The sequence below is a fragment of the Macrosteles quadrilineatus genome, unplaced genomic scaffold, assembly GCF_028750875.1.
Source record: "Macrosteles quadrilineatus isolate MER2022 unplaced genomic scaffold, UCM_ALF_1.0 Scaffold_4__1_contigs__length_99947679, whole genome shotgun sequence".
In the NCBI taxonomy this organism is placed as follows: Eukaryota; Metazoa; Arthropoda; class Insecta; order Hemiptera; family Cicadellidae; genus Macrosteles; species Macrosteles quadrilineatus.
This window is the reverse complement of record NW_026542597.1, coordinates 41,758,092-41,783,257: the sequence shown is the minus strand read 5'-3', so window position 1 is coordinate 41,783,257 and position 25,166 is coordinate 41,758,092. Positions and strand designations below refer to the sequence as shown.

The 25,166-nt window shown below is 37.2% G+C and overlaps 1 protein-coding gene across 1 annotated transcript in view; it reads right to left on the bottom strand.

Moving 5' to 3' along the window:
- Nucleotides 1-21,360, bottom strand: part of LOC128991998 (uncharacterized) — a 58,944-nt gene extending 37,584 nt beyond the window's left edge. Inside the window, exon 1 of the mRNA XM_054415324.1 lies at nucleotides 21,042-21,360. Within this exon, the coding sequence (XP_054271299.1) occupies nucleotides 21,042-21,247 (206 nt within the window). The 5' untranslated portion in view covers nucleotides 21,248-21,360. The remainder of the gene's footprint in view (nucleotides 1-21,041) is intronic.
- Between the last annotated feature and the right edge of the window lie 3,806 nt (nucleotides 21,361-25,166).

Sequence of the window (25,166 nt, the reverse complement as noted above, 5' to 3'; positions counted from 1 at the left end):
ACCAAATGAGTTTTTCTTTCAACTTAACCAAATCTACAGAGAAAACTAAAAAGTGAAAGTTTCAATGTAAGTTTAATTGCTGCTGGTTTCAAGAGTATTGCATTGACTTCCTTGGTAGCACATTCGGTTAGGCTGTGATGATTTAATCTTTCAAGTAGCAGTTCTGAATATGTATAATAAGATTTGAAGGTTTACTTCCAGTTTCCTTCAGTTTTACTTCCTAAGCATAATTGTTAACAAAATCGAATAGGATAAATTCTCGTTGATCCAAAATACCTAGCGAGTAATTACAAATCAACAACTGATTGACAAAGTAAATATCTCAATTACTCTTGGCACTTTGTAGTTGGCACACTTGGCTTCCTGACAGATGTGACGTCATCGAGCGTCGCAGGTGTTCACAGGGCAGCTTCTTGGAATCTCTTTTGTTTGCAATGTGACATGTCGCCGTTATTTTTGCGAGCGCGCACCATGACGAATAGGATTCTTTTTGTTTATATGTTTTCCCAGACGCTGAGCCATATGACGCGGTATGTAATGACTGAGATTTTGTCATTACGTTTGAATTCTACCAAGAAAACGGGGTTAAGGAATCATGAGCGTCTACAACGCAACGGTCTTATCAATGCACTAAAAACTATTTTTTTTATGTTTTAGATCATGCACTTCAATAGGTTGTGACGATAAATACATTTTAAACTGTTATTGAGAAACACAGAGGCCTATACCTTTTCTCTTTTCCGTCCTTTGAATCCGCATTTTAAATGCAACCTAGTAAAATTTCGAAAATTAGTGAAAAGGAAATTTTCAGGATCTATACACAACGTATCAACTAATTATATGAAAAGCGCTATATCCCCGTATGAAATCGTACTGTTTTTTTTTTTTAACGTTTAGGATTTACCGCTGAGCGATATACAGTAAGTACAAACCGTAACCATTAACAACGACACTACTTGATTCCCTACAACCAATGTTTGGTTGTGAACACCCAGCTGCAACTAAACAGCCACGCGACTGTTATTGGGTGTCAACAACGTGAACTCAACACAATCCACTAAACATTGTCAATTGATCGACCGTTGTAATGTTGCCATAAATTAACGGTTTATTTGGTCAGTGAAACCCTGCCAGTGTTACCTTTGTTCGTATCACCATCAATTAACGTATAGTTCGTGTAACTACCACGACCTGCATGTTCCAGACTACACTAATTGTCTACAATCCGGTGTTGTGCAAGGCACTTCTCACGATCATTTAAGGTAAGGATGTTTAAAGGTTTTCGCCAGTTTCCTCGGCGGAGAAGCACGCAGCTACGCGCTGTGCCCGGTAATGACATGGCACTGTAATCGCTTCCCTGTAAAAATGCCGCGCGTTTATTGTGTTTCTGTGAAGCGGCCGCCGCGACGAGCTGCAAAAACAAAGTGAAAATAACCTCTGCCGTACCTTACCTGCTGCGGACCGCAACCGGGTATTGCAACAATACATTGTATGTCTCGTATTCACACACCTAGCTTGCATCTGTGGCTAGAATACTGAGAGAGTATTGCAGCTTGCAACAATACATTGTATGTCTCTTAGTGTTCACACGTCTAGCTAGCATCTGTGCCTAGAAAACTGAGAGAGTATTGCAACATTGCAACAATACATTGTATGTCTCTGAGTGTCCACACACCTAGCTTGCATCTATGGCTAGAATTCTGAGAGAGTATTGCAGCTTGCAACAATACATTGTATGTCTCTGAGTATTCAAACACCTAGACTACACGTGTGGCTAGAAAACTGAGAGAGTATTGCAACATTGCAACAATACATTGTATGTCTCTTAGTGTTCACATATCTAGCTTGCATCTGTGCCTAGAATACTGAGAGAGTATTGCAACATTGCAACAATACAATGTGACTCGTGAAACGATTTTCAAAAATACGTTTCATTACTAGTTTAGGAATACCTTACTATACAGTGACAGCAGTAGTAATGAATAGTAACAGTATTGAATTTCAATAGTATTGAACAAAACTGTTGTCTCCTAGAGCAGTTTCCATGAAGCAAAGCAAGAATTGCAAAAATACATTGTAAGCTTCGTGGATTAATATCCACTCACCTGAGCCTGCTACAGCGAATAGTGGGCCTATCTATACTGAGGATTTTGCTACGATTAAAGCATATTTTTCCACGTAAACCTTTTACGATTTGTATTGAATTCAAAGGCTTTAGAGGGTTTACCAACCATCGTCAACAAATAAGCACTTTTCCGGCGTTTGCGCCGGTCAAGTGCTTATCGAGTTTGGATAGATTCAATAGCTCTCCACCAAAATTACTACCAACACAGGTCGAAAATACTGAAAGCCTGTGCCATTGCGGCATTGCAGTGGTAGACGGTGGCATTGTACACTGCACATTGCAGACGGTTTAACGATTCGGCCGTCATTACGTACAAAAACTGACCAAGATGGCGGTTTATGGCGCCCATTGTTCCCGCGCAAAAACCTAACTGCCTAGACAAATTGCGGCATTCCCGGCAAAAATACGCCGTTTTAAGAATAGTCCTGGGAATGCGCCGGTCAGTGGTTAGGATGATTGGTGGTTTGGTCCTGGAACTGTGGACTGGGGATTGCAGACCACGGGAACTGCGGACCGCGGACCACGCTGTCAAAGAGGTCATTGGTACACAGAGATGACATTGACTTTGGATACTGCAAGTTGATGTCCGATTAGAACATGTGGTGAAGCCTACATGTGTACATGTGTTCGATCGCTTGAAGTCCGGTGACGTTGGAGTGCGTTGCTAAACGTTTTCATTTTATTTCAAGGTTAATTTTACAATGCGGATTATGTTATTGGTCAAGCAATATGTAATCATTCATAGATTGATCTATTTCGTCGTCAGCAAAATAACAGGAACATTGTGTGATATTATGACAGGTATCCGGTAAATGTTTGAAACATTCTTGGCGATAATCTGTATACAGGTAACGACAAAAAACAAAAGATAATCCCTAAAGGTTAATAGATTTTCCGAAATTGTTTGACTTTACTTGCAATAATGTGCAAAGGCATACTTTAAGTGTTTTGGAGTAAATATAAAACTGTCAGAGACCTTAAAGTCTACCTACCGATTAAAATAACATTTCGATAGTAAGCCCCTTTCGATAGTATTTCCCTGTTACCGAACAACCGATTCACCAACGCTAGTACTGAGTTTTCACCACACTAAGATTATTTTTAACAAAACAATCTTCTGACAATTTCGCAATGAATATATTGAATTTGGTCACGATTGCGGGAAATTTATGTTGAAATGTTAATACTCGATATTGATACAAGTACTTGAACACGAGTCCGATTCTCCTCGATTTAATCCAGTGGTATCAGTTCTGGGAAAGTGTAATCACGTAGATGGCTCACTCCTCCCTCCCAGCGGGAAATACGCTGAAATTATCCCCACAAGTCCACCTTTTGTCTGTTGGAAACAGGATAAAATAATTTCACTTTTTACGTTACAATTGTTTAACTGGGACTCTTTTTAAACTATTTATTTCTATTAAACATTCCGTATATACCGGGTTTAAAATAAAAAAAAAATATAATCCCAACCTCTAAATATTTTAATAGTTTAGCCAAGGCGTGATTCAATGTTTTTTTCGTATTGTACTGACCACTTCGACTCTCAAATAAGATGTTATTTAGTTTAAATAACAAAATCTTCCTAACCTAGCCTAATCAAAACTAACCTACCCTAACCTAAAACATAGTCCACCCTTAGGTTAGTTTATAATTATTAGGTGTGGTCGGTATAATACCAAAGTAGCGTTTAAATTGTCTATTAAGACACAATTTATATTAAAATTGATTTGGTATGGACCTGAACGTGACATAGCCTACCTAACCTACAAAACTGTATTGTGGTTAAAAGTGTACTGTACAGTTTAAATATTTATATTTTAAATGTGTATTGCGATTTGAAACCAATAAGTAAACAGTTATCGTTTCTAATTATTGGGTTCCATAGAAAAGTATTGGATAAACAGAATAATTTACGGAATGGAATAAAAGGTAAGTTAGTTTCATGATAGGCTCGATAATCCGTTTTTTTAATTATAATATTATTTAATTTACAATATTAAATATCAAAGTGTATTTAACGATTATTAATTCCACAAAGGATGTCAAATGTAATTGCAAATTGAACAACAAGAATTTCAATTAAAACTGAGTGCCCTTGCCACATTCCGAAACCTCATTGGACAAACGATTTGGTTTCAATTTTCATTAGGGAAACAACTTGATGGTAAGCTTACGAAGTATTAGCAACATTTTCGATCCATAAATAGATCAGTTTATAAAGTTAAATAGATATTTTTAAAGTAATTTTAAAAACACACAAATCACAAGTATTCAACGTAGAAATCTCGGAAAATTTAATATAATTTCCCAAAGCCGAATCACTTTGGGAACATAAATGTTAAAGTAGCTATTAGAATACACTCCGTTTGGTAAGGTTTTAACAAGAAATTTATCAAGCCGTATATCTTTCTATTCCTACAACTGTAATAGTAAAGAAAACTATGCGACAATTTACAAAAAATGCACTTCGAATGTGCCGTATACTATTAGATTGTTTACATCAATATTTTTTTGTATAATTTCGTAGACTGACGTAAAAATTTAATAAAAACGTTACATTTTACATTTAAAGTATCCTTAAATTCAAATAACAAAATAAAGTTTTGATTCAAGTTCTTCCTCCAAACAAACCATTGTTGCTATAACTGATAATTCAACTTTTGTAATTTAAAATAACTTCCCCTACCTCACTTAACAAGAACAAAATTGAAATGCAGATACATAATCGGATCAATTGTACCAAAACATAATTAAATATGCAGGCCTACCTTCGTTTTCATATTGAGTTTAGTAAGCAACAGCGTCGTATAATAAGAGAGCAAGACAAAATACTGTCGAAATTGCATATTTCTTTTAACAATAAAGGCCTACAATCATCTTTGAGAATTATTGATAATCACTTCTACTGTAAAACTCACAACCATTAATCTCATTAACTACATTAATCTTTAAATATTAATACTATGTATTTGCACGTAAATCGCACCTCTTTCCAGGAAAACATTACATTATATGTAACAATACATAAAATATTCATCGGAACATAAGTCTTCTGTCATTTATTAAAATCACTCCAACACCCCACATAACAAAAGCCCATCCCTGGTACAGCTAGGTTATGGTTTACAACCGTACAGGTATGCTTGAACTCTGAGACTTGGTCAAAAGGATTTGTTCTGTTTACTTTAAAATACTTAAGCACTCCACATAACAAAAGCGACCCCTCGTAGGACATAACTGTATTATGATCTACTGCCACTAAGGTATGTCCGGACTCCTAGTATTGTTTACAAGATTTACACCCTTCCCAAAACCAACCCTTCCCCGTTAGGGTCGACGCTCTGTTCCGAGAAGTCGCTGCATTGTAGCAGCAGCATTGTTGTGACCAACGGACTATTTGTTGGTGCGCGACCAAATTGCCGAGATTCGAGCCAAAGGTCGAATTCGACGTTCCACGTACGTGTGGTTACTCATGAGGAAAATTTGGCTGGAACTAGACCAAGCTGGCGGTGCCGATGACGCACTCTGTATGTAGGCCTACAGTTAACGTTGCCTCACATAGATCCATTATTATGCCACAATATAAATACAGCCCCACTTTAAATTGTGACAGGTCGTCTTAGCCACATCTTGTAGGCTGCAAATTTGTGATAAATTATTACAGAATGAAGAATTTTCACGATGACGAAGTTCGTACGCGTTTTCAATAAATAATCTTCAGTATATTTCACTCACAAGTTTAGATGTCTATCTATAGCATCTTGTCATTAAAGTTTGTCTGTTACCGAAAACAAATTTAATATTCAAAGGTAAAAACACAAAACCCTGGTTGGTTAAGACATTAAACTATTACGACAACACTGTACCTCAATGCCAGGAGTATTTATCTCAATTGTTAAACCTAGATTGCAGCAACGGCATAAGTAACTAGTAGTTTTAAGTTACTTACACTTTTCAACACACTAGGTTTGCAATAACATGTGTTTATAGGTAAAATAAATTCAAGGGATTTGAAAAATACACTTGTTGTCAAGAGTGACTTGTCATCGAGGGTCTTCTTATCGAGGTTCCACTGTATTACAATGCAAAACTGGACATCTCCTGAGCCTCACTTTATTATGTACAATTTTGCACTTGAATCTGCCACTCCACTTAGCGCCAACTTGCGAGTTTAAAATATTGCAGTTTAAGTTCTATTGCAGTGAAGGCTTTTAGACTGATCGAATACACTTTAAACTTTCAGCCAACATCAAAGACTTAAAAGGTCAGATACTTCGCAGTCCATTTAAAAGCCAGTGTAAAAATATACAGTGTAGCCCCGTTAACAAGACTCTGATGGGGGTAATCAAATTAGACTTGTTATCGAGGTCGACTTCTTATAAAGGCTTGAAACAACATGTTGTTGAAAAAATGTTTTTTGTTATCAACATGTCATCGAGGGACTCCTTATTGAGATATTCTGCTGTAATATAACTCGTCCAGATCATTCAAATGACATTGGATATTTTTATTGAGAAAATATTCAGTGTAATATTAATGACCAACGAAATATTTAAAATTTTTACTCAATACACGGATAGCAAATTGTATAAGGAGTTCGCATCCATTTTATAAATAAATGTGTCACAACGAATTTATATAAGAGATGCAATTCCAAGTGGCTTGTCTAAATACAGATTTTAAGGGTTTATTTTTTATTTGAGGGGCTTTAGGACCTCTAACGGCCCGCGACTTTATTGATTCCCTCACTTTTCATTTCCACTGCTCAACCTTTTACACAAACTATCGCTGGCATTTCGCCAACCTACTCAGGTGGCGTATACATTGAGCAATTCAGTTCAATATTGTCTACCACCATGTGCCAAGTAGCATTAATCTACCGTCTGTGGTCACTGGTCACACGGATCATTCCAGTTCAATTACATTCACTAACTGGGCCGAGCCAATTAATTCTGCGAAATACCCAACAAATACCTAACAATCCGTGAGCGTTTAATTATACACCCAAATAAACTATGTAACCCAACCTAGTTTCCTACTTGAAGGCGGTGTTATAACTTTATTAATTTGGATCAATTTAATTGCCATATAATTTTTAATAAATAGTGTAGAATATTACCGTATATCTCATGGTAAGAACTGGGCCCGGGACCGATTTACTTTTTCATTTTGATGTCCCCAGAGGCCAAAAACACTATTCGTCCAAATATAATATACCACAAGACCAACGGTAATAGCTACTTCCCGATAGTGAAATTCACTAAAAGTAAATCAGTACTTAACCGCGGGGTTGATAACCCAGACTCCTTCGCAACATAGATTGTACTATAGCAGATGAATCACCTCTTCGTACATTGTAACTCAACACGATTAAAAACCCACATACAACAAAACAACGCTGAAGAGCAGACATCCTTCAAAACGTATGTAACCGGGTTTTTACCGAGAATTAGTTTAAGGAAAACGCGCAACAGTCCGTGGAAGTTAATTAACTTTTTTCAACGACCGATCGAAATATAATTGCCCGTCTTTGATGACAATTCCTCGATTAGACAAACAAAAACGGCTCGGCCCTGGTAATGGCACATTCTTATGCGGCGCACTCCTGGAATCATTCCCGGGAAGGAGGGAAGCATCCGAGGCATATTGAAGCGGCAAAAACCGATGTTCTCCAAAATGGCGGGAACGGAATGTCGGTCTGCCACAGACCAATTATGACTTGAATCTTTCACCGCCCGTGAGACATGGACAGGTGGGTATTTAATGTACGTCGTCAAACATCTACTTATATTTGGAGTCTTCACAATCGGCGGAAGTGACCATAACTGCTGTTCTGTAAAGGTTTGTGAAACCCAATCGGCGAATTCGGAAAGTTCGAAAACCCTTAATCAGGCAAAGATTGATGTAATATCCACGTTCTGTTTCTGTAACCATAAACGTTTATACGGATACAACATACGGAGCTAGGCCATTGAAGCCCAGTTTTCATAACACTACTGGAGTCCAGGCAATCCACCAGCAAAAACCGTCAAAACCAAAACGCTAAAAGGCATAGCTCATCGTGTATGTGATTTACGATCTTGAAACGTCACCACTACGGCCATTTGATTCATAATTTTACCCCTCCGCAGTCACAACCAACCACCTGAGTTCTGAGTTTGAATGTGGCAACAACTTTTAAAAATGCTGATTGAATGTCATTCTTTCTAAAGTTTTTATTCAAATAATGATGATATACGTCTGTTTTTTCTGAGTACAATTCTTATCTGACCTCGCGAAGTTTTTACGCTACCCGCACCTAACCAATGAACTTCCCTTATTCCTAGCAGAGAAATATTTTAAACGTAACGACACAATGTCAAACTCAAAACTAATACATAAGCCATAGCAATGTATTGAGAAAATATTAGTTTGTCAAATCCCTTCAGTCTCTATAGAAGAGAGTAGACCAATCTATGAGAGGAAGAACGCGGGTGGTACAGTCAGACCACCGCGGGTTGTCAGATAAGATCAACTCATTATACAGGCTGTGCCGAAACAGTTCGTTATAGGGCGAGGGAAGAGTTGAATGGCGCAACATGAAATATATAGCCTACAGCAAGCGTCAAGTCTAGGAAAACAGTGTGAGAAATCGATTGTAAATCCCGTGGCGAAAAGAGGAACCCCAAAGCCTAAATCGATATGGACTAAAGTTTCAGTCGATGATTTGTATAGTGGTTTTTGGAATACTCCGAATAACTTATGTTTAGAAGGTATACGATATTTTTTATTTAAGATTGAAAAAAATAGAACATTACACTTTGGGCGGGCATTAATTGCACCCACTGACCTGAGTCAGGCAGTCGGGTATTCCTGAATTGCGCCAACTACTCCATGGAGCCACCCAATATGTCAATTAACTGCACCAAGTGGCGGCCCTCTTTGACTGTATTATTGGAATATGTGTTATTTGCCACCAGTGTCATTTGCCACCACTCTAGGATTTGTGTCATTTGCCACCACTTTATACCTGGCTGGTTGAGTCATCAGCCCCAACCCTAGTCCGTCGGTCATCACCCCTCGAGGCACAGGCCGATGGACCAGGAAATACCTATAGGTAATTCACACTATTACCCTCTCCTGCAACATTTGTATGGGTAAAAATTCCAACACTCTCTCTAGGAGTAGAGAAATACATGACGGAAACGGATTCTTATCTGTGGTTGTTTTGTAGTGCTACGGCATAGTGCTGTTCTAACCAAGTTTTACATTGTACAGTAGCATAATTTAAGTATAGAAATATTGTTTGATTTGAGCGTGGATAAAGAGTGATGGGAATCAGTTAGCTCATTATAGTAACTAACTATTAAAGCTAGTTTCGTTACAAAATAATACAAGTAATGCAAGACTTTTTCTACATTTATAATTTATTCTTTGCATTTTTCTCCAAACTTTCTCGTTTATGAGATATATCATGCTGAATGTAACAAAAAGCTACTTTTCCCTAAATTTAACACTCTTTACGTAGCTTTATAGAAAGAAATAAACTGAAAACGTTTTTAAAATTACAGTCTAAAATTGTCATAAAATACAAGGTGTCCCATAAGAATTTTTAAGTTTAATGCCATATTGAAAATATCAGACTTTAAAGGAAGGGAATTCATATTTTTGTATGTCATAAAATAATAGTTGGAATTCCTCATGTAATAGGCCTATACTGCTTAACTTACGATTATGTGAGTTTGGACTCAAAATTAGCGTTTTCTTTTGCCGAACAAGATGGTAAAATTAATTTTCACAAATCACAGTTGTAACTGGGGTTATAAACATTTATTTAATATACAAAATTATAACTACACCTACATGGTTGTGACACATAGGAACGGTCACGGCGGGGAGTGTAGGAGTTTTGCCAACGGGTATCAGGTAGAAAGGGTCCCCATCCATGAATTCCACATACTGCGGAGTTTTGCCAACGGTTGTGGGTTGTGCGAGAGCGGGAGGGAGAGAGAGAGAGATTACACGTGACCGTGAGGGTGGCTTCCGCTAGGGGTGGACAAACCAGGCAGGATGCTGACTGTGTTCAAAGTAATGGATTTATGCACCTCTGACTGTGAAAGGAAATGTATTGAATTTTTAACCTAACCTAACCTAACATAACCTAACCTAACCTAACCTAACCTAACCTAACCTAACCCAACCCAACCCACTGCGACAAGCGCATAAATAACTGCCAAGCGTAGACAACCCTGACAATCGCTCTCCCTCCCTCCGTCACACTCTTTCTCCCACCACCACCGTTGGCAAATCTCCGCACCAAGAGGTGGCCGAAGGCATCCCCCCATCTACCTGACACCCGTTGGCAAAACTCCGGTTCCCCACGGCGGGAATTCCAGGAACTGACCCTACTGGTGGCAAATGACACTGGTGGCAAACGACACTGGTGGCAAATAGTAGGACACCGTATTATTGAGTAGGTTAGGTTTTGGTTTGGTTAAGTTAGGTTAGGATAACATGTAAACAAGGACATTCCTTCTGCCGGCAACTCACCCCTACCTGGCTTGGTCTTGGCGCAACTAAGGGACATTTTTCGGGACTCTTTGAGGGCTTAGTGGATTTAAGGTACTCTCGGGCGCAATTAATGCACGACCTACAGTTTATGGTTTGTTACAAAAAAATGTACTCACAACCCCATTCAAATGGATTTTCTTAGGTCCTTACCTGAAAACAGAAAACATAAGTTAGGTACAGTTTTCAAGGTAGAACACTTTAATGCTATTAAAAACTCCTTTAATGATGCTTTAAGATATTTCGATATTTAAATTTGTCATTTGTAACTTTGACATAAAGACATTAACATTTTTCAAGATATATTCAGTCTCTGATAATTTATTGTTCATTCATTGCAAATACCACCGGACAACACAATTGAAAAGCATTACATAAGGAGAGCCAAGTGGAACTTGTAAGGTCTACTACAATGACGATGTTTTTCAAGATGGTAAGAAATCAACCATCATGAGCTGGTCTCTGAGCTTTAAGCAAACTGTCAACAGTTCTAACCGTTGTTGACATTCGGCCGTCTTTGAGAGAGGCGCTAACTCATAGACCAACAAGAGGTGACGAAATGTATACCAACAAGACACGTCCACTCGGTCGTTACCGCTACACAACGCCAAGACGTACAAAGAGATGCATTTACAAAATAACGAACCAGTATCAATATTGGCTTGATTTTGTGTGTAATCATGCCTGTTTACAAACAAACAAACACGTACATAGTTTGATTGGCATCTTAAAATAACCATACCAACTGGAGCCGACGAACTGTTAAAAAGTACAAAACACAAAAAGCTGCCGAGTAATCTCAATCAAGTTGAGTACCCACTTACGGCGTTTCAACTAACTTTCCAACCTTTTCACAAAAGTAAAAACATCATAGGGCCATTATACTTTGAATGTAAAAAGAGTTAGAGCACAGACCCATTGTTTGTGGTTAGAGCCTTTTGACAATACATACAGAGCCGCCTTTTAATACATTTTACGGTTATAGTAGTATGTTTTCTGTGATTTTACTGGCCAAAGAAACAACTGATCCTATTGGTGTGTTAATGTAGTGAGTAACAGAGTTACACAGAGCATTTCACACGTACTACACTCATTCTGAATTGACATAGCCTAAAATGCTCATCTATTTTAGGTAGCGTAACTTAATAAAAAAATTACAATATTCTTACGGTAGGCTAAGTAAAGTGTCAGTAAATTTTAATTTCCCCGCACTTCTCTTGGAGACTAATGCAACTGGATTGATCTGTTTAAAGTAAGTATATTCAAAGTGAAAGGATTCATCTGCAATGACAATCAACCAGCAACCGAAACAAACACCATTGAATGCAAATTACATCAAGGTTCCGAGGAAATGAACACAACAATCTTCTGTCGGATTGTTGTACATGAGCATCGACCACTGCACTGAGCAGCTGAAGCGTTATATACGGTACTACGACTGCGCGGCGTTGCAGTATTGCACACGAGATGCGCAGAACGCAGACGACAGGCGCGGTCAGTTCCCAGAACCGCACAGACTGGACCTGCGCAAGACTGTTGCGCGGCACGGCGCTCTCTCTTGTCTGAACTACGCGTGCGCGTGACGAAAAAACGTTCAACCCGTCTGGACACGCTCGACCGCACTGGAAGAAGAGTCTTCCATATCGCTTATGTTCCGTAGTCAATACTTATCTCGTTTCTGTGCTTCAAAGGTATGGTAATGTGTTTTTTGTCTAGACTAATAATAAATATTCACAATATCCGGAAATGGTAATATATGTTCATACATTCCGAGTGGTGTTTACCTGGATAAAGTTCAGGCGATGGGCAATACTAACGCGATTTTAAGACGGTAAAGTTTCCAGAAAAATTATAATAGCCTACTAACCTTTGGGGTTAGTTGGGTTAAATGGGTTCTTAAACCCATTTAATACAAGTGATGTTTAATAATTTATTCAGATTGAAATATAAGAAGTAATAACTTAAAGTAAGGCAAAATACAATATCGCTGTGCAAGAAAAAACTACAATATGTAGAGTTTTAAGTTGTGAGGTATAATAATTGAAATATATTTCATGTACTACACACATTTTAAAATTGGTCCGGTTTCTGTGGAAGTTCCTCCAATCCCAAAAAATGATAATTAATGGAATGGAATGATAATTAAAATACATATTTCATGTGCTACACACATATTAAAGTTTTTTTTCGGTTTCTATGGAAGTTCCTCCAATCCCACTCCCTGATACGGTAGTTGCGGGTTAGTTCAGCCAGAAACAATGACAACATTGACCTAAAATGAGTTGATTTACATGCAAATAACACAATCTTTCCCTACACTCGCACCTAATCACACAAGTCACCAAAGGGTGTATTTGGCGATGAATGGAAAGTTTCTTCTTGAAAATGTCATTAGGTCGTCGGCAGGTAGAGGGCTAACAAATCATTACAAGACGCTATATAGGGCCAGTAGTTGGAGTGTTGTAAATCTAGCCTGCTTGGACCCTGGGTTCAGTCGAAAACACCGCGCCCACCACCCCGTGGTGTTTCTATGAATCTATTCTCGAAGGGTGTCGGCCCAGGTGACACGATCAATGGATAGACGTCCACGCTCGAAAATAATTCTCCGAAACGTCCGACAGACGAACATTTCAAAGAAGGTCAGGTTTCGCCAGGACATATGCCCGCAGATATCCCAATCTTATCGGAGATTTTAAGTATTGAGTCGGTCGTACGTAAGAGACTGGGATATCAACAGTTAAAGTGTTGAACAAGAGTCGATATCTAATTGTTATCAGAAAAGTCAAAACATTAGTTCATGCAAAACCTGCCTTCTCGGCCAAAGTCCATCGCCAACTTTACATGTTGATATTGAAATTTGGTGCGTTTCGAGTCATTCAGCGTGGCCGTGGCAATCATTGTAGTTCAGTAGTCATTAGTGTAGGAATGTTACAAAAACTATTTATTTCTTTGCGATCCCATGACATAATAGCAAACCTATAAACTATAATATGCTAGACAAATAAGCTGTTACAATAAGCACAAACTGCCAACATGAAAAATTAATTGTATCTCTGTACTAACCAACAAATGTCCGTTTCTCCGAAACATTCATCGAACCTCAAACGCGTATTCCAGGAAATATCTAGCGAGTCAATCAAATTGAAGGTTGATGTACAAATGAAGTAACTGATTGGAAAACCAAGTAAAATGATTTTGTTAAAACTCCAAAATCAATCAAATGAAATTCCTACTCGCCAATTAGTGAGCGACCAAAGAGGAACATTCGGTAAATCTATTTTTTTTTACAATTCTACCAAACACATTGTACAGTATATTGTTTGATAACATTGCAGCTCAACAAAATTTGTTGGTAAATTTATTAATAACACATTCTGAAAATATTTTACAACACAAGTAACATTAATTTAATTGCTTGTGGCCAGCAAGCACATATACGGTAGTAACGTAAAAAATATTACACAGAAAATAGCAATTCAAAGAATGTTTAATCGAAATAGCTAATACGAGAATAATAACGATTTCTTAGAACTCTTTATTGAGACAGCATATTTTGTCGCTATAAAAGACAACATTATTTAATTTTGGATTTAATTATGAGACTATAAACGACGTCATTTTAAAGAATTTTGATTACAACTGTTCAATGTCTTTATAAGTTAGGTCACAGCCACTTCCACTTAAATTCAATATCTAAGATTTCCAAGGATATAGGCGATAATTGCTTGAAATAGTCAACAATTTCTTAAACAATGCTCACAAACATATTAGGGTGGCTTTAGTCGTAAGTAAAGAGTGTTTCAATAAATCCTACAACGTAGAACATGTTGCCAACGAGACAATGCGCGTAGCTACTCCGTAACTTTACAAAGAAACTGAGCCCTTTGAGTGTAAGTAAAGAGTGTTTCAATAAATCCTACAACGTAGAACATGTTGCCAACGAGACAATGCGCGTAGCTACTCCGTAACTTTACAAAGAAACTGAGCCCTTTGAGTGTAAGTAAAGAGTGTTTCAATAAATCCTACAACGTAGAACATGTTGCCAACGAGACAATGCGCGTAGCTACTCCGTAACTTTACAAAGAAACTGAGCCCTTTGAGTGTAAGTAAAGAGTGTTTCAATAAATCCTACAACGTAGAACATGTTGCCAACGAGACAATGCGCGTAGCTACTCCGTAACTTTACAAAGAAACTGAGCCCTTTGAGTGTAAGTAAAGAGTGTTTCAATTAATCCTACAACGTAGAACATGTTGCCAACGAGACAATGCGCGTAGCTACTCCGTAACTTTACAAGGAAACTGAGTCCTTTGAGTGTACTTTGATTGAAGTAAGTCAATTACAATCTACAACCGGTAAAAGTCTCGAGTATTTTAAATAGCATAAATATACTTCCAATTAAGTTAAGTGCAAAGAGGAGTGTCCTGCCTCAACTAATGAGCTCAATGAACACTCGTATAACTTGATTGAATTCAAGATAAAAAGTGAATATGCTGTACTAATCTAGTTTTCATTTTCATCGCTAACAAATAGGTGAAGTTCAACTTTCTGAACTTTCGCCGACCTCCATGTAGATGATGGTTGACTTTTTGGTTACAGTGACTTAAGGCTGAAGACCATCATGGGATTCAATGAGTATTGACCACATTGGTGTATATGACACAAAGTTCCTCTGCTCTATAAACTAAAATCATCACGAAACAAATCCATAAACATCTTGTGTTCACATCTGTTGAGAGTTGAGATCTTTGGTCTAGAAAGTAACACAGTCCTTGGCCTTCCTGGTGTAGTTCGCGGTCTGTTTAGCACTGGGTTCATCAGATCGTTGTAGAATACCATAGATACCTTAGTTAGTCTATGGTTGTACACTCACCAGTATAGGCTAGAAACAAGTATATATTGGCTGACTACACACACAACTGCGGCTTATCAGCGTTATAATGGTTGTGGATGCAAGGTTTTGTTATAAAACCTATAGGAGTAATAATTATATAGGAGTAATAAAGTTTTTACCTCATCAGTCCTAAAGAAAACCTTAAAGAAATCGAAAAATATAAATTAATTTTGATGACGAATCATCGACAATTTCTATAGTAGTTCCAAGTTATGTGTTGGTCTTATCTGGTAATGTCAATAAAATTCAATTTAGTCACTCATCAGTGCACGAGTAGTGGCCCACAGTTATCACATGTGTTTTTGAGGAACAAGCTCTAAACCGCAGAGAAAATACTTTTTGCCCTGAATTCATGCCCTTTTACGATATAAAGATAAATGGACCTGAAGAGTATGGCTTTGAATCATATGTTTGCGGTATTGTCACTTAGTGTTACCGTTGAATATACTGTATAACACAAAGTGTTGACTAACCACTGGATCCCCGATATTTGTTATAGGAACAGCTGTTATTATTGCACTACCGCATATTATGGACAGACTACAATCATCTACTCCTGTATTGTACTTATTTTCAAGGATTCCTCTTTTTAAAATATAGAATAACTAGCTGTACCCGCGGGCTTTGCCCCACTTCATAAGTGAGCTCGTTCGCATGGCTCAATCACGTCCTGGTTGAAGTTCGTTCGCTACGCTCACTCACTTTTAGGTTGGAGCTCGTTCGCTACGCTAACTCGCCTCCAGGTTGAAGTTTGTTCGCTACGCTCACTCACCTTTTGGTTGCAAATTAGCTGTTGTCATAAATGTAAAAGAAAAAATAGTGCTGCACCCTGTTGGTAATCCTTGTAACTTTAATGCTATTGAACATCATAGAACAGAACCAACTTGTTTTATTGAAACAGCTGTTAAGATTCATTAATTCCATTTAAATATGAAAACTCATAAGGTTAACATGGGAAACTCCAGAGCCACTGGGGCGGAGCCCAAGAGTCCGATCAGAATAAAAACAGCTTAGTTTTCGGGCTTGTCGTCACATGCGAAATATTCAATACTTCGAAGAGAAATAAATTAACTCTTCGGAAAAACGTCAGTACCGTTAAAAGGTTCGGGGAAATTGTAATAAGGAAATTTCAGACACGGGCTTTGTATTGACTGTATTCCAATTCGATACGCCGCGCGGTTTTAATTATTATATCTCGTCACAGGACTATAGAGTCTATGATCTATGCGTCACAGACTGTACTGTAGAGTCTATGATCTATGCATCACAGACTGTACTGTAGAGTCTATGATCTATGCATCACAGACTGTACTGTAGAGTCTATGATCTCGTAAATAGCGTTCACTTTTGCAACCTATTTAACTTTATCAACTATTGATTGTTTGTTTAATAGATATTGATATCATTGAGCAATTCTCTTGAAACACTATCAAAGATGTTTTCATCGGTACAAATCGGTACTGTGGGTTGGGTTTCGTAAGTGAAATTTTATCAATATCCTACATAATTTTATGGTGCTTCAGGTATTAACTAATAGATTAACTAAGTCATAAAGTGTTTAAAAATTAAAACTGAATCTCAAGTAACTTTAAATGGTATCCATAAGTTCAAACAATTATTCATACTACATAACGGGAAGGTGTATAAAAATATATTCAAAAGGAAAGGAGCAAGAGTTCAACCTGGTAAGAACTTTGTGGTTCGAAACAGGACCCAGATGACCGAGCTGTCCTTGATCCTGAAGAAACAGCTGATCTTAACGGTAACAACGCTACACAGACCATCTTCAGTATCAGACCCTTTTTACTATCTGAATATACGCCGGACTTAAAACGTGTGCTCAAATTGTGTCGATCTTCATGAAGTACTTGTATACAAATTCTAGAGTTCAGTTCATCAGTTCATCTACGCCAGAAGTGCAAGGAAAAGCCTAGTGTCAGCTGTTGCAGCACGGAGGTGAAGATAACAAAATAATGTAGTCACTGAAATTGTCGACTCCAGACGTGTTTCCCACCGCAACTACGTCCTGGCGGGGAAAGTATCTGACAGGAGCTTGCGTCATCACCAGATCCTGGCCTCAGGGATATGACTCACCGCTACCAACACACGTCAGAGTACCGAGGCAATCCAAGCTGTATACGACAATTACCGTATCTAGACGATAATCCAAAATGTTACTCGACAAACCAACCACCAAAGACCACAACAATGCTGTACGGTTGTACATACACGACAATTTTTTGACATCCGTCAATATATATTTTCTAGCCACCCAATACAACTAAGTATGTTAGTTATTTATACTGATACTCATATACGAAAGTGCGAACTAGTGGTGCAATGTCCAATTTTGCTAGATGTTTTGTAGTAACTACGATGACAAAAAGAGATAACGGAAAATACACGTTGAAGACACTCCGATTACATTTATAAAATAATCGTATGTTTTCTGGATACAACTATTTCTTTTGAACCACTAAATTAATCTCAATAGAAATTAGAAGATAGAAAATTTGAGAGTCTGTTAATATAGTCACCATTTAACACGTGTGTTTTCCTCGGTAAACTTTGTTTTTGACACATCGATAACTGAAGTAAATTTATTGTCAGGGACTGAAATGGAATACCTTTGCTTTTGCAAGCGGTGGTTTAATTATGAATACCGTAATGGTTAGCACCAGGAAAGTCTTTGGTGTGGTGCGCAAGTCCCATTTCGTCATGACCTACCTCATAATATCGTTCCACAAGGAAAACATGCCGCTAGCGATTGTACCTGTGACTCACCATCCTCACCATCCGCGCGCGCATCAGGACCAAGGACCAACAGATGCAAGAAATGTAATGCCCAATGAGTCATTACAACCAAGAGAACAACAAATAACCGATGGCTCTAAACATAGTGAAACACAACAGGCTTAGTAGAGTACTACCTGTGACTATCCAATAGTCAATGGCAATCTTCTGTATCCATAGTCAATGGTAATACCATAGATAAATCATACTCCCTATGGTAATACACACGCCACTGTCAATTTTAACAACGACGAACGTCAATTGGCTCAAAGTTAATTTTACCAACCCGACATGTGAATTGACATATTCGCTCATACCCAATCTAAATCATAAATTAAATTAGGTTATAATTTGTACTAGGTATGTTACAAAACCCATGGTTTATAATGTACACCAATTAAACAGTGTGTCGTATACTTATCGTGCACTTTTTGTTGGAAGTAAATGTATCAACTAGCTACTTGGCGTACTATTATCAGTGCAAGGAAGCCCACTTTGTCGGAAAATATATTATGAAGACTGTAGCACAGAGGACTTTCCTTCATAATATTACTACTTATGTCCCATAAATATGCATTATTACGTTTACCAAGAAAATGCCCATGCACGACTAAAGGTTTTATCTCAACACCATCTTATCGTGATCGGGTTCAATGGATTGGATGAATTCGGATGTCTGAGTGCTTCCAAACGGCATCCAAACGTCAAAGATTGACAGGATAACGTCATTCGGTCTAATCCTCTTCTCTAGGAAGGGTTGCTTGAAAATTAGAGAATCGGAACGAAAGCTATTTATAAATTAAAACTCAATAACGATAACTTTTCACGACTAATAACGGAATTAAATAATAATGTAGCAAAGTAAAAAAGGTCCGACGCATATTGGCTAGGGTTGATCCTGAGGAACTGTGGTTGAAAATTTAAACCACACATTAGATAGCCACATACTTTGTCCAATAGCCACCCAATCGGGGATTTATCATTACAAAGAATACTAAATAACGATTTCAAAGCAGCGGCGATTTTGGCTTGCGAAAAGGTGCATTGGCCAGGACCTAGGTTTTGCCAAGACGACTACGGTAACCAACCGTTTACAAAAAGAGGCCGACCTAATGGTAAGCGTTATCCAAATCCACATCCAAAATTTTGACACATCCAGAAAGATCATAGTTAAAACCATGTCCATCTGTAAAAATTTTATCGAATAATCCTCGATTTCCCTGTTACGTTATTGACGCGTTTGGAAACACATGCAGTTGCGAATTGAAATTTACCACGAATCAATACACACAGTATCTATCTGTGTATCAGATTACATATCTAGAGTGGGCAAGATAAAGCCACTCAACGCAAATCAATACAACTCGACACTGCATCACCGTTCCCATACGTGGAAATGCTGAACATGAAACCGTAGGCAGGGGATATGTGGAAATGGAAATCCCAGAACACAACACTGCCCGCTACGCCTAGGAATTAGCTCTTTACAACCTGTCAATTATGGAATAGACAAAAGCCGGGAGGGAGGGGTAAAGGGGAGGTTTTTGAGTTTGACAGCTCGCAGAAATACAGCGCTACCTGGCCATTGTCCTGTCTCGGAGAATTTTGGTTTTGTCCGTTCCCGTTGGACGCCCACCCCTAATGCGACCGTACTGAAGTCAAGTTACTACGTGCAAAACTAACAGGACATAAAATAATGTTTGGAAATTGAAACACGTTATTGAATTTTTAGCTTAACTAATTATATTCAACCAGACAGTAGTGGTAATCATTTAATATTCGTTAGCAAGTGACAAAATCTATACAAACATATAAATCGTTAGTTCACTAGCGTAACTTTATGAGAATTTTACAAAAACTGTGAATTATGCGCTTATCCCCTTTAATGTCAACAATGCGATGATGAATTAAAAAATAATTCTACATTTACATCTTGCTTATGATTACTTGTAAAGAATTAGACTGTAGACAAGATGTTAATTAATAATTTAATGACAAGATATGGAGTAGTTGTCTACTCCTTTAATCTATCATCAAACATGCTGAAAGCAGTTGAACGTATGCAGAATTGCAGATATCTACAAAAAGTTAACTTGCGTCACACCGACACATCAACAAACCCCTGAAGAGTAAACAATTTGTTCGCAGAATTATATAGATAGACTCACTCCACGCTAGGTTTATAACATTAGTAAACGTTCTGCACAATTAATCCAAACATTATTATGTACTCTGATTATTATCTAGTTCTACTTTTCTTGCGCATTGCTAACAGAGACTGTCAACTGTCAGAGGTATAAAAATGCTTAATCAGTTTACTTCTTACCTGCTAAATTTAAAGTTAAACGGACGTGTAACTAAGATGAAACAAATTACGTAACAAAACACAGATCGCTGGTCGTAGGACCCGAAGTTGTCAAACTTTTGTGGATTTGTTGAGCTATGTTTAATAACTAAATTAAAACATTGACGACACAATGATTTAAGGTAGTTTGTTAAGTTTATTTGAGAGTTTGCTCGTGGAATAACACAATCAAATCATTTAGTTATGCCTCTATCAGTTTGTGCATTAAAATACAAATAGGTCGTACATGTAAACAACAAATGCCCTTTTAAGTCCCTATAACGAGGAAAAAATATTTTTTTACGTTTAACATATAATAATCATAAAACAAACTTACCATTCAATGCTCCTATAACCCTTGGCACAACAATGTAGACTTTTGAAGCTGGATACAACAGCGTATTCCGACGTGCTTAACTCCTTCGTGAACTGTATCCCGGGAGATGATACGGATGAATTTCGTCTGTCAACATCACAAAAATCAACAATCGCGAGAGAAAACCGGAAAGTACAACAAACCGCGAGTAGCCCGAGGAGAAACATTTTGTACACAAAAATCACTGACAATTAAGCTACACAAAATTGTTCATTCCACTGACATAAACAAAGTTCGTAAAAGATGTCTTAAGCGCCGGCGACGTTGTTGCTACCTTCATCGCTCGTGACAGACTGGTTTTTTGAACGCGCGCGCCGAACGCGTTCCAGTTGTTGCACGTTGCTGCGAAAACGCTCGGAAAACTTCGACTACGCTCGGAACCGCTCGGGTGTCTTCGTCTCCGTTCGTCCATAGACGCGGCCAATCCCAATGACCATGTCTGTTGTCTTGTCTGTTGCAGTGCTGTTATCATTATTGTACTACTACTATAATCAATGCATGACGCGAGAGGAAGGCGAATCTTGCCGTTGTCATCCTGCATTGTCTATCGGTTATCAGTGTTTTATGCTTCAAGTTATGCTTCAAGTAGAATAGTGGTTGCAAAATGTATAAAAGTAAGATAGAGTTATGCTTCAAGTAGAATAGTGATTGCAAAATTTATAAAAGTAAGATAGAGTTTATGCTTCAAATAGAATAGTGATTGCAAAATTATAAGAGTAAGATAGAGTTAAATGCTTCAAGTAGGATAGTGATTGCAAAATTATAAGAGTAAGATAGAGTTAAATGCTTCAAGTAGGATAGTGATTGCAAAATTATAAAAGTGAGATTGAGTTAAATGCTTCAAGTATGATAGTGATTGCAAAATTATAAGAGTAAGATAGAGTTTATGCTTCAAGTAGAATGGTGATTGCAAAATTATAAGAGTAAGATAGAGTTTATGCTTCAAGTAGGATAGTTACAAAATTAATTGTTGGTATGATTTTAAAATATTATTCTACATTCTCTAGAATATAGAAATATGAACCAATTATTTGATAATGTCAAATGTTTTCATCAGATTAAAGCATTTATTATCTATTGTCTATTTAGATGTTTACTGTTATAATAGCATTATACATGACCGTTGAAATAAAGAATATTAGTTAAGTGACTAATTATATCCTTAATCAATACCCCCCGCTGCAGCAAACCTGCAGACTAAGCGAATTCCCATTTGCCTGATTGGATTTACAGTAAAATGTCCCCTAAAAATTTGACATTTATTCCCTAAATAAGTATGGATTAGTTTAAAGAGTACTTCGGTTTGCTGCAACAGGGAAGGTAAATAATTGTTTTTTTCAAATGTTAATAGTTTAGTAAGATATGAATGTATTTTCCAAATTTGATCAAAATATGCCTATAAACAAGCAAACTACAACAGTTTACCTTTTCACCATAAGAATAACATGAGATTTTTACGTTTACAAGTTTTGAAAATTTCTCCGTAACCATTAGGCACATAATAACGCTTCAGTATACTAAATTATTGTTTATTAAGCTCTACATAATGGTTTGGAAAGAAATTGCAAAATATTATGTTTTTTGGGGTCAAAAATGGGAAAAACTAATTTTTACCCCATAAACCCCCGTTCCCATAGTCCGATCATGCTGTTTCGCGAACTCGTTCGAATAAATGTAGGTAGGTTTACTCGTTTAAACCAAATTTCCTCAAAATCGGATCATTTTTGCTCGAGTTATCGTGCTAACGGATCCATGTAAAAATTTTAAGAAAAAAAAACGTGATGGTGCAATCTGTTGAGCTGGTCACCAACTAATGACAATGGGTTAAGCGATAAATCAATCAGCTTTTTGCTATACTGCATTGGTTTTATTAACTAATAAGTTAACCCAATACACTAAGTAAACTCTAGTTAGATGGTCCTGAACTTTGTCTATTTTTTGGCTTCAAATTTGTATACCACATGGGAACTCTATTCTGCGTATAGTCAATGATACTGATTAATGTCATAGAAACAACTTGTGTAGTTGAAACAGCTGACAAAATTCTTTAATTCCTTTTAAATCTGAATACTCATAAGGTTAACATGAGAAACTCCAGAGCCACTGGGGCGGAGCACGGAAGGCTTTTTGAGATTAGAATATGTCTATATGTTAATCGGGAATGTGAGCTATCGTCATACCAAATTTTAACCTTGTCGGTTTAATATTTTTCGCTTTTACTTGTCACAAACATCCATCCATACATCCAAACTTTCTCACTTATAATATTAGTAGGGTATAATGCAGCCTTCCTACACTGAAACTGAAAATAAACATACAATAGGACTTCTGGAAAGCGCCCAACTTGTTAAATTTTTCTTAAAAGCTTTTTCTGTAACACATAACATGTGTTCGTCGATAAAGGACCAAAACACATGTTGGTTCTGAAAAGCAACCCAAACAATACAATAAGTGCAAAGATATCAAAGTATTGGACAAATAATTGCAACAAGGGTTCTCAGAAAGTGTAAGCACTTCTGCAATTTTGTAGATTGAGGCTACAATCAAGGTAATATAACCTTTGCTGCTTTTACTATTTATTTCCTTTGAATAGTTTTTTTTTTATTTAAATCTAATTTTTTGTATTGTAATGTATTGATCGTGCAAAAAAGCGTTATACGAGTACATACAAATCTAAAAAAAATGACTATGAACAAACTAACCAAAGAATTTAGGTATTGACCAATCAAAAGTTGCGGAGATGTTTTCTGTCAACATACATTTTTTTTATTTACTCGTAAAGTAATACATTTTCCAGAACCGACGTCATAATGAAGTTTAAAAACTCTGTAAGTAGTGAATACTTATTGGCACAACAGTTTTATGTGCGTATTCTTTTTCTATATGAGCATTTATAAAAAAAAACACGCTAGGAAGGCATGACAAATACTGTTTAATACCTTCTTGAATTCTAACGAAAATCATAAAACAAATTTTGCAACTGTCTAAAACTATTATGCTAAATAAAAGGATCGTGATCGTGTAAACTTTTTCTAAAAAAAGGTTTTTATTGCATATTGTCTGGCGTATGGGACGAACTCATCTCCATTCATACTTGGCTTAAAATACCTACTTTGTATGGTCACATTTTCAATTTCAATGAAAAGTATTAAAGTACTGATGTAAAAGACGAGCGTATGTTTTGTTTTCGTCATTCAATCCTTTAGAAATAAATACGCTACCGGGACCGGTACCTACAGACTTGTGTTGACAGTCTCAAGGAGGTGATAAAACGAGAATCAAAGTTACTACTGTAGTTATTACCAAAATTCTTATTAATTATGTTTTGTACTCAGGAATATTATTGAAAAACGCGAAATATATGCCCTATGACACTTTCTCGAGTAATGAAAAATGTAATTAAAACTGGTATTTACTGGTAGTGTATTATCTTCTATATATATAAAATCCAATGTATGTATGTATATTTGTTTGTTTGTCCTTTATGGACTCCGAAACCGCTCGACAGATTGTAATGAAACTTTCAGGCATTATTAAGCATTATTCAAGGATGGTTTGTGTGAAGTTTGGTGCAGATCCGTCAAAAGGGCTCCGCCCCAGTGGCTCTGGAGTTTCCCATGTTAACCTTATGCGTACTCATATTTAAATGGAATTAAAGAATCTTAACAGCTGGTTCAACCGTTCAACTAAACAATTTGATTCTGTGATGTTCAATAGCATTAAAAAGTTGATAGGTTTACCAACAGGGTGCAGCACTATTATTTTTTTTAATTTATGACAACAACTAATTTGCAACCAAAAGGTGAGTGAGCGTAGCGAACGAACTTCAACCTGGAGGCGAGTTAGCGTAGCGAACGAGCTCCAACCTAAAAGTGAGTAAAGCAAACGAACTTCAACCAGGACGTGATTGAGCCATGCAAACGAGCTCATCTTGCAAATGAACGAGCATTGACATAAAACCACATTAGGACAGGACGACGTCTGTCGGGCCAGCTAGTGTAGGAATAAAACTGAATACCTTTTTAACTTGATGTAATATAGATCTCTTGAAAACCTAATAATCTTGATATTACATCCTCTGAACCT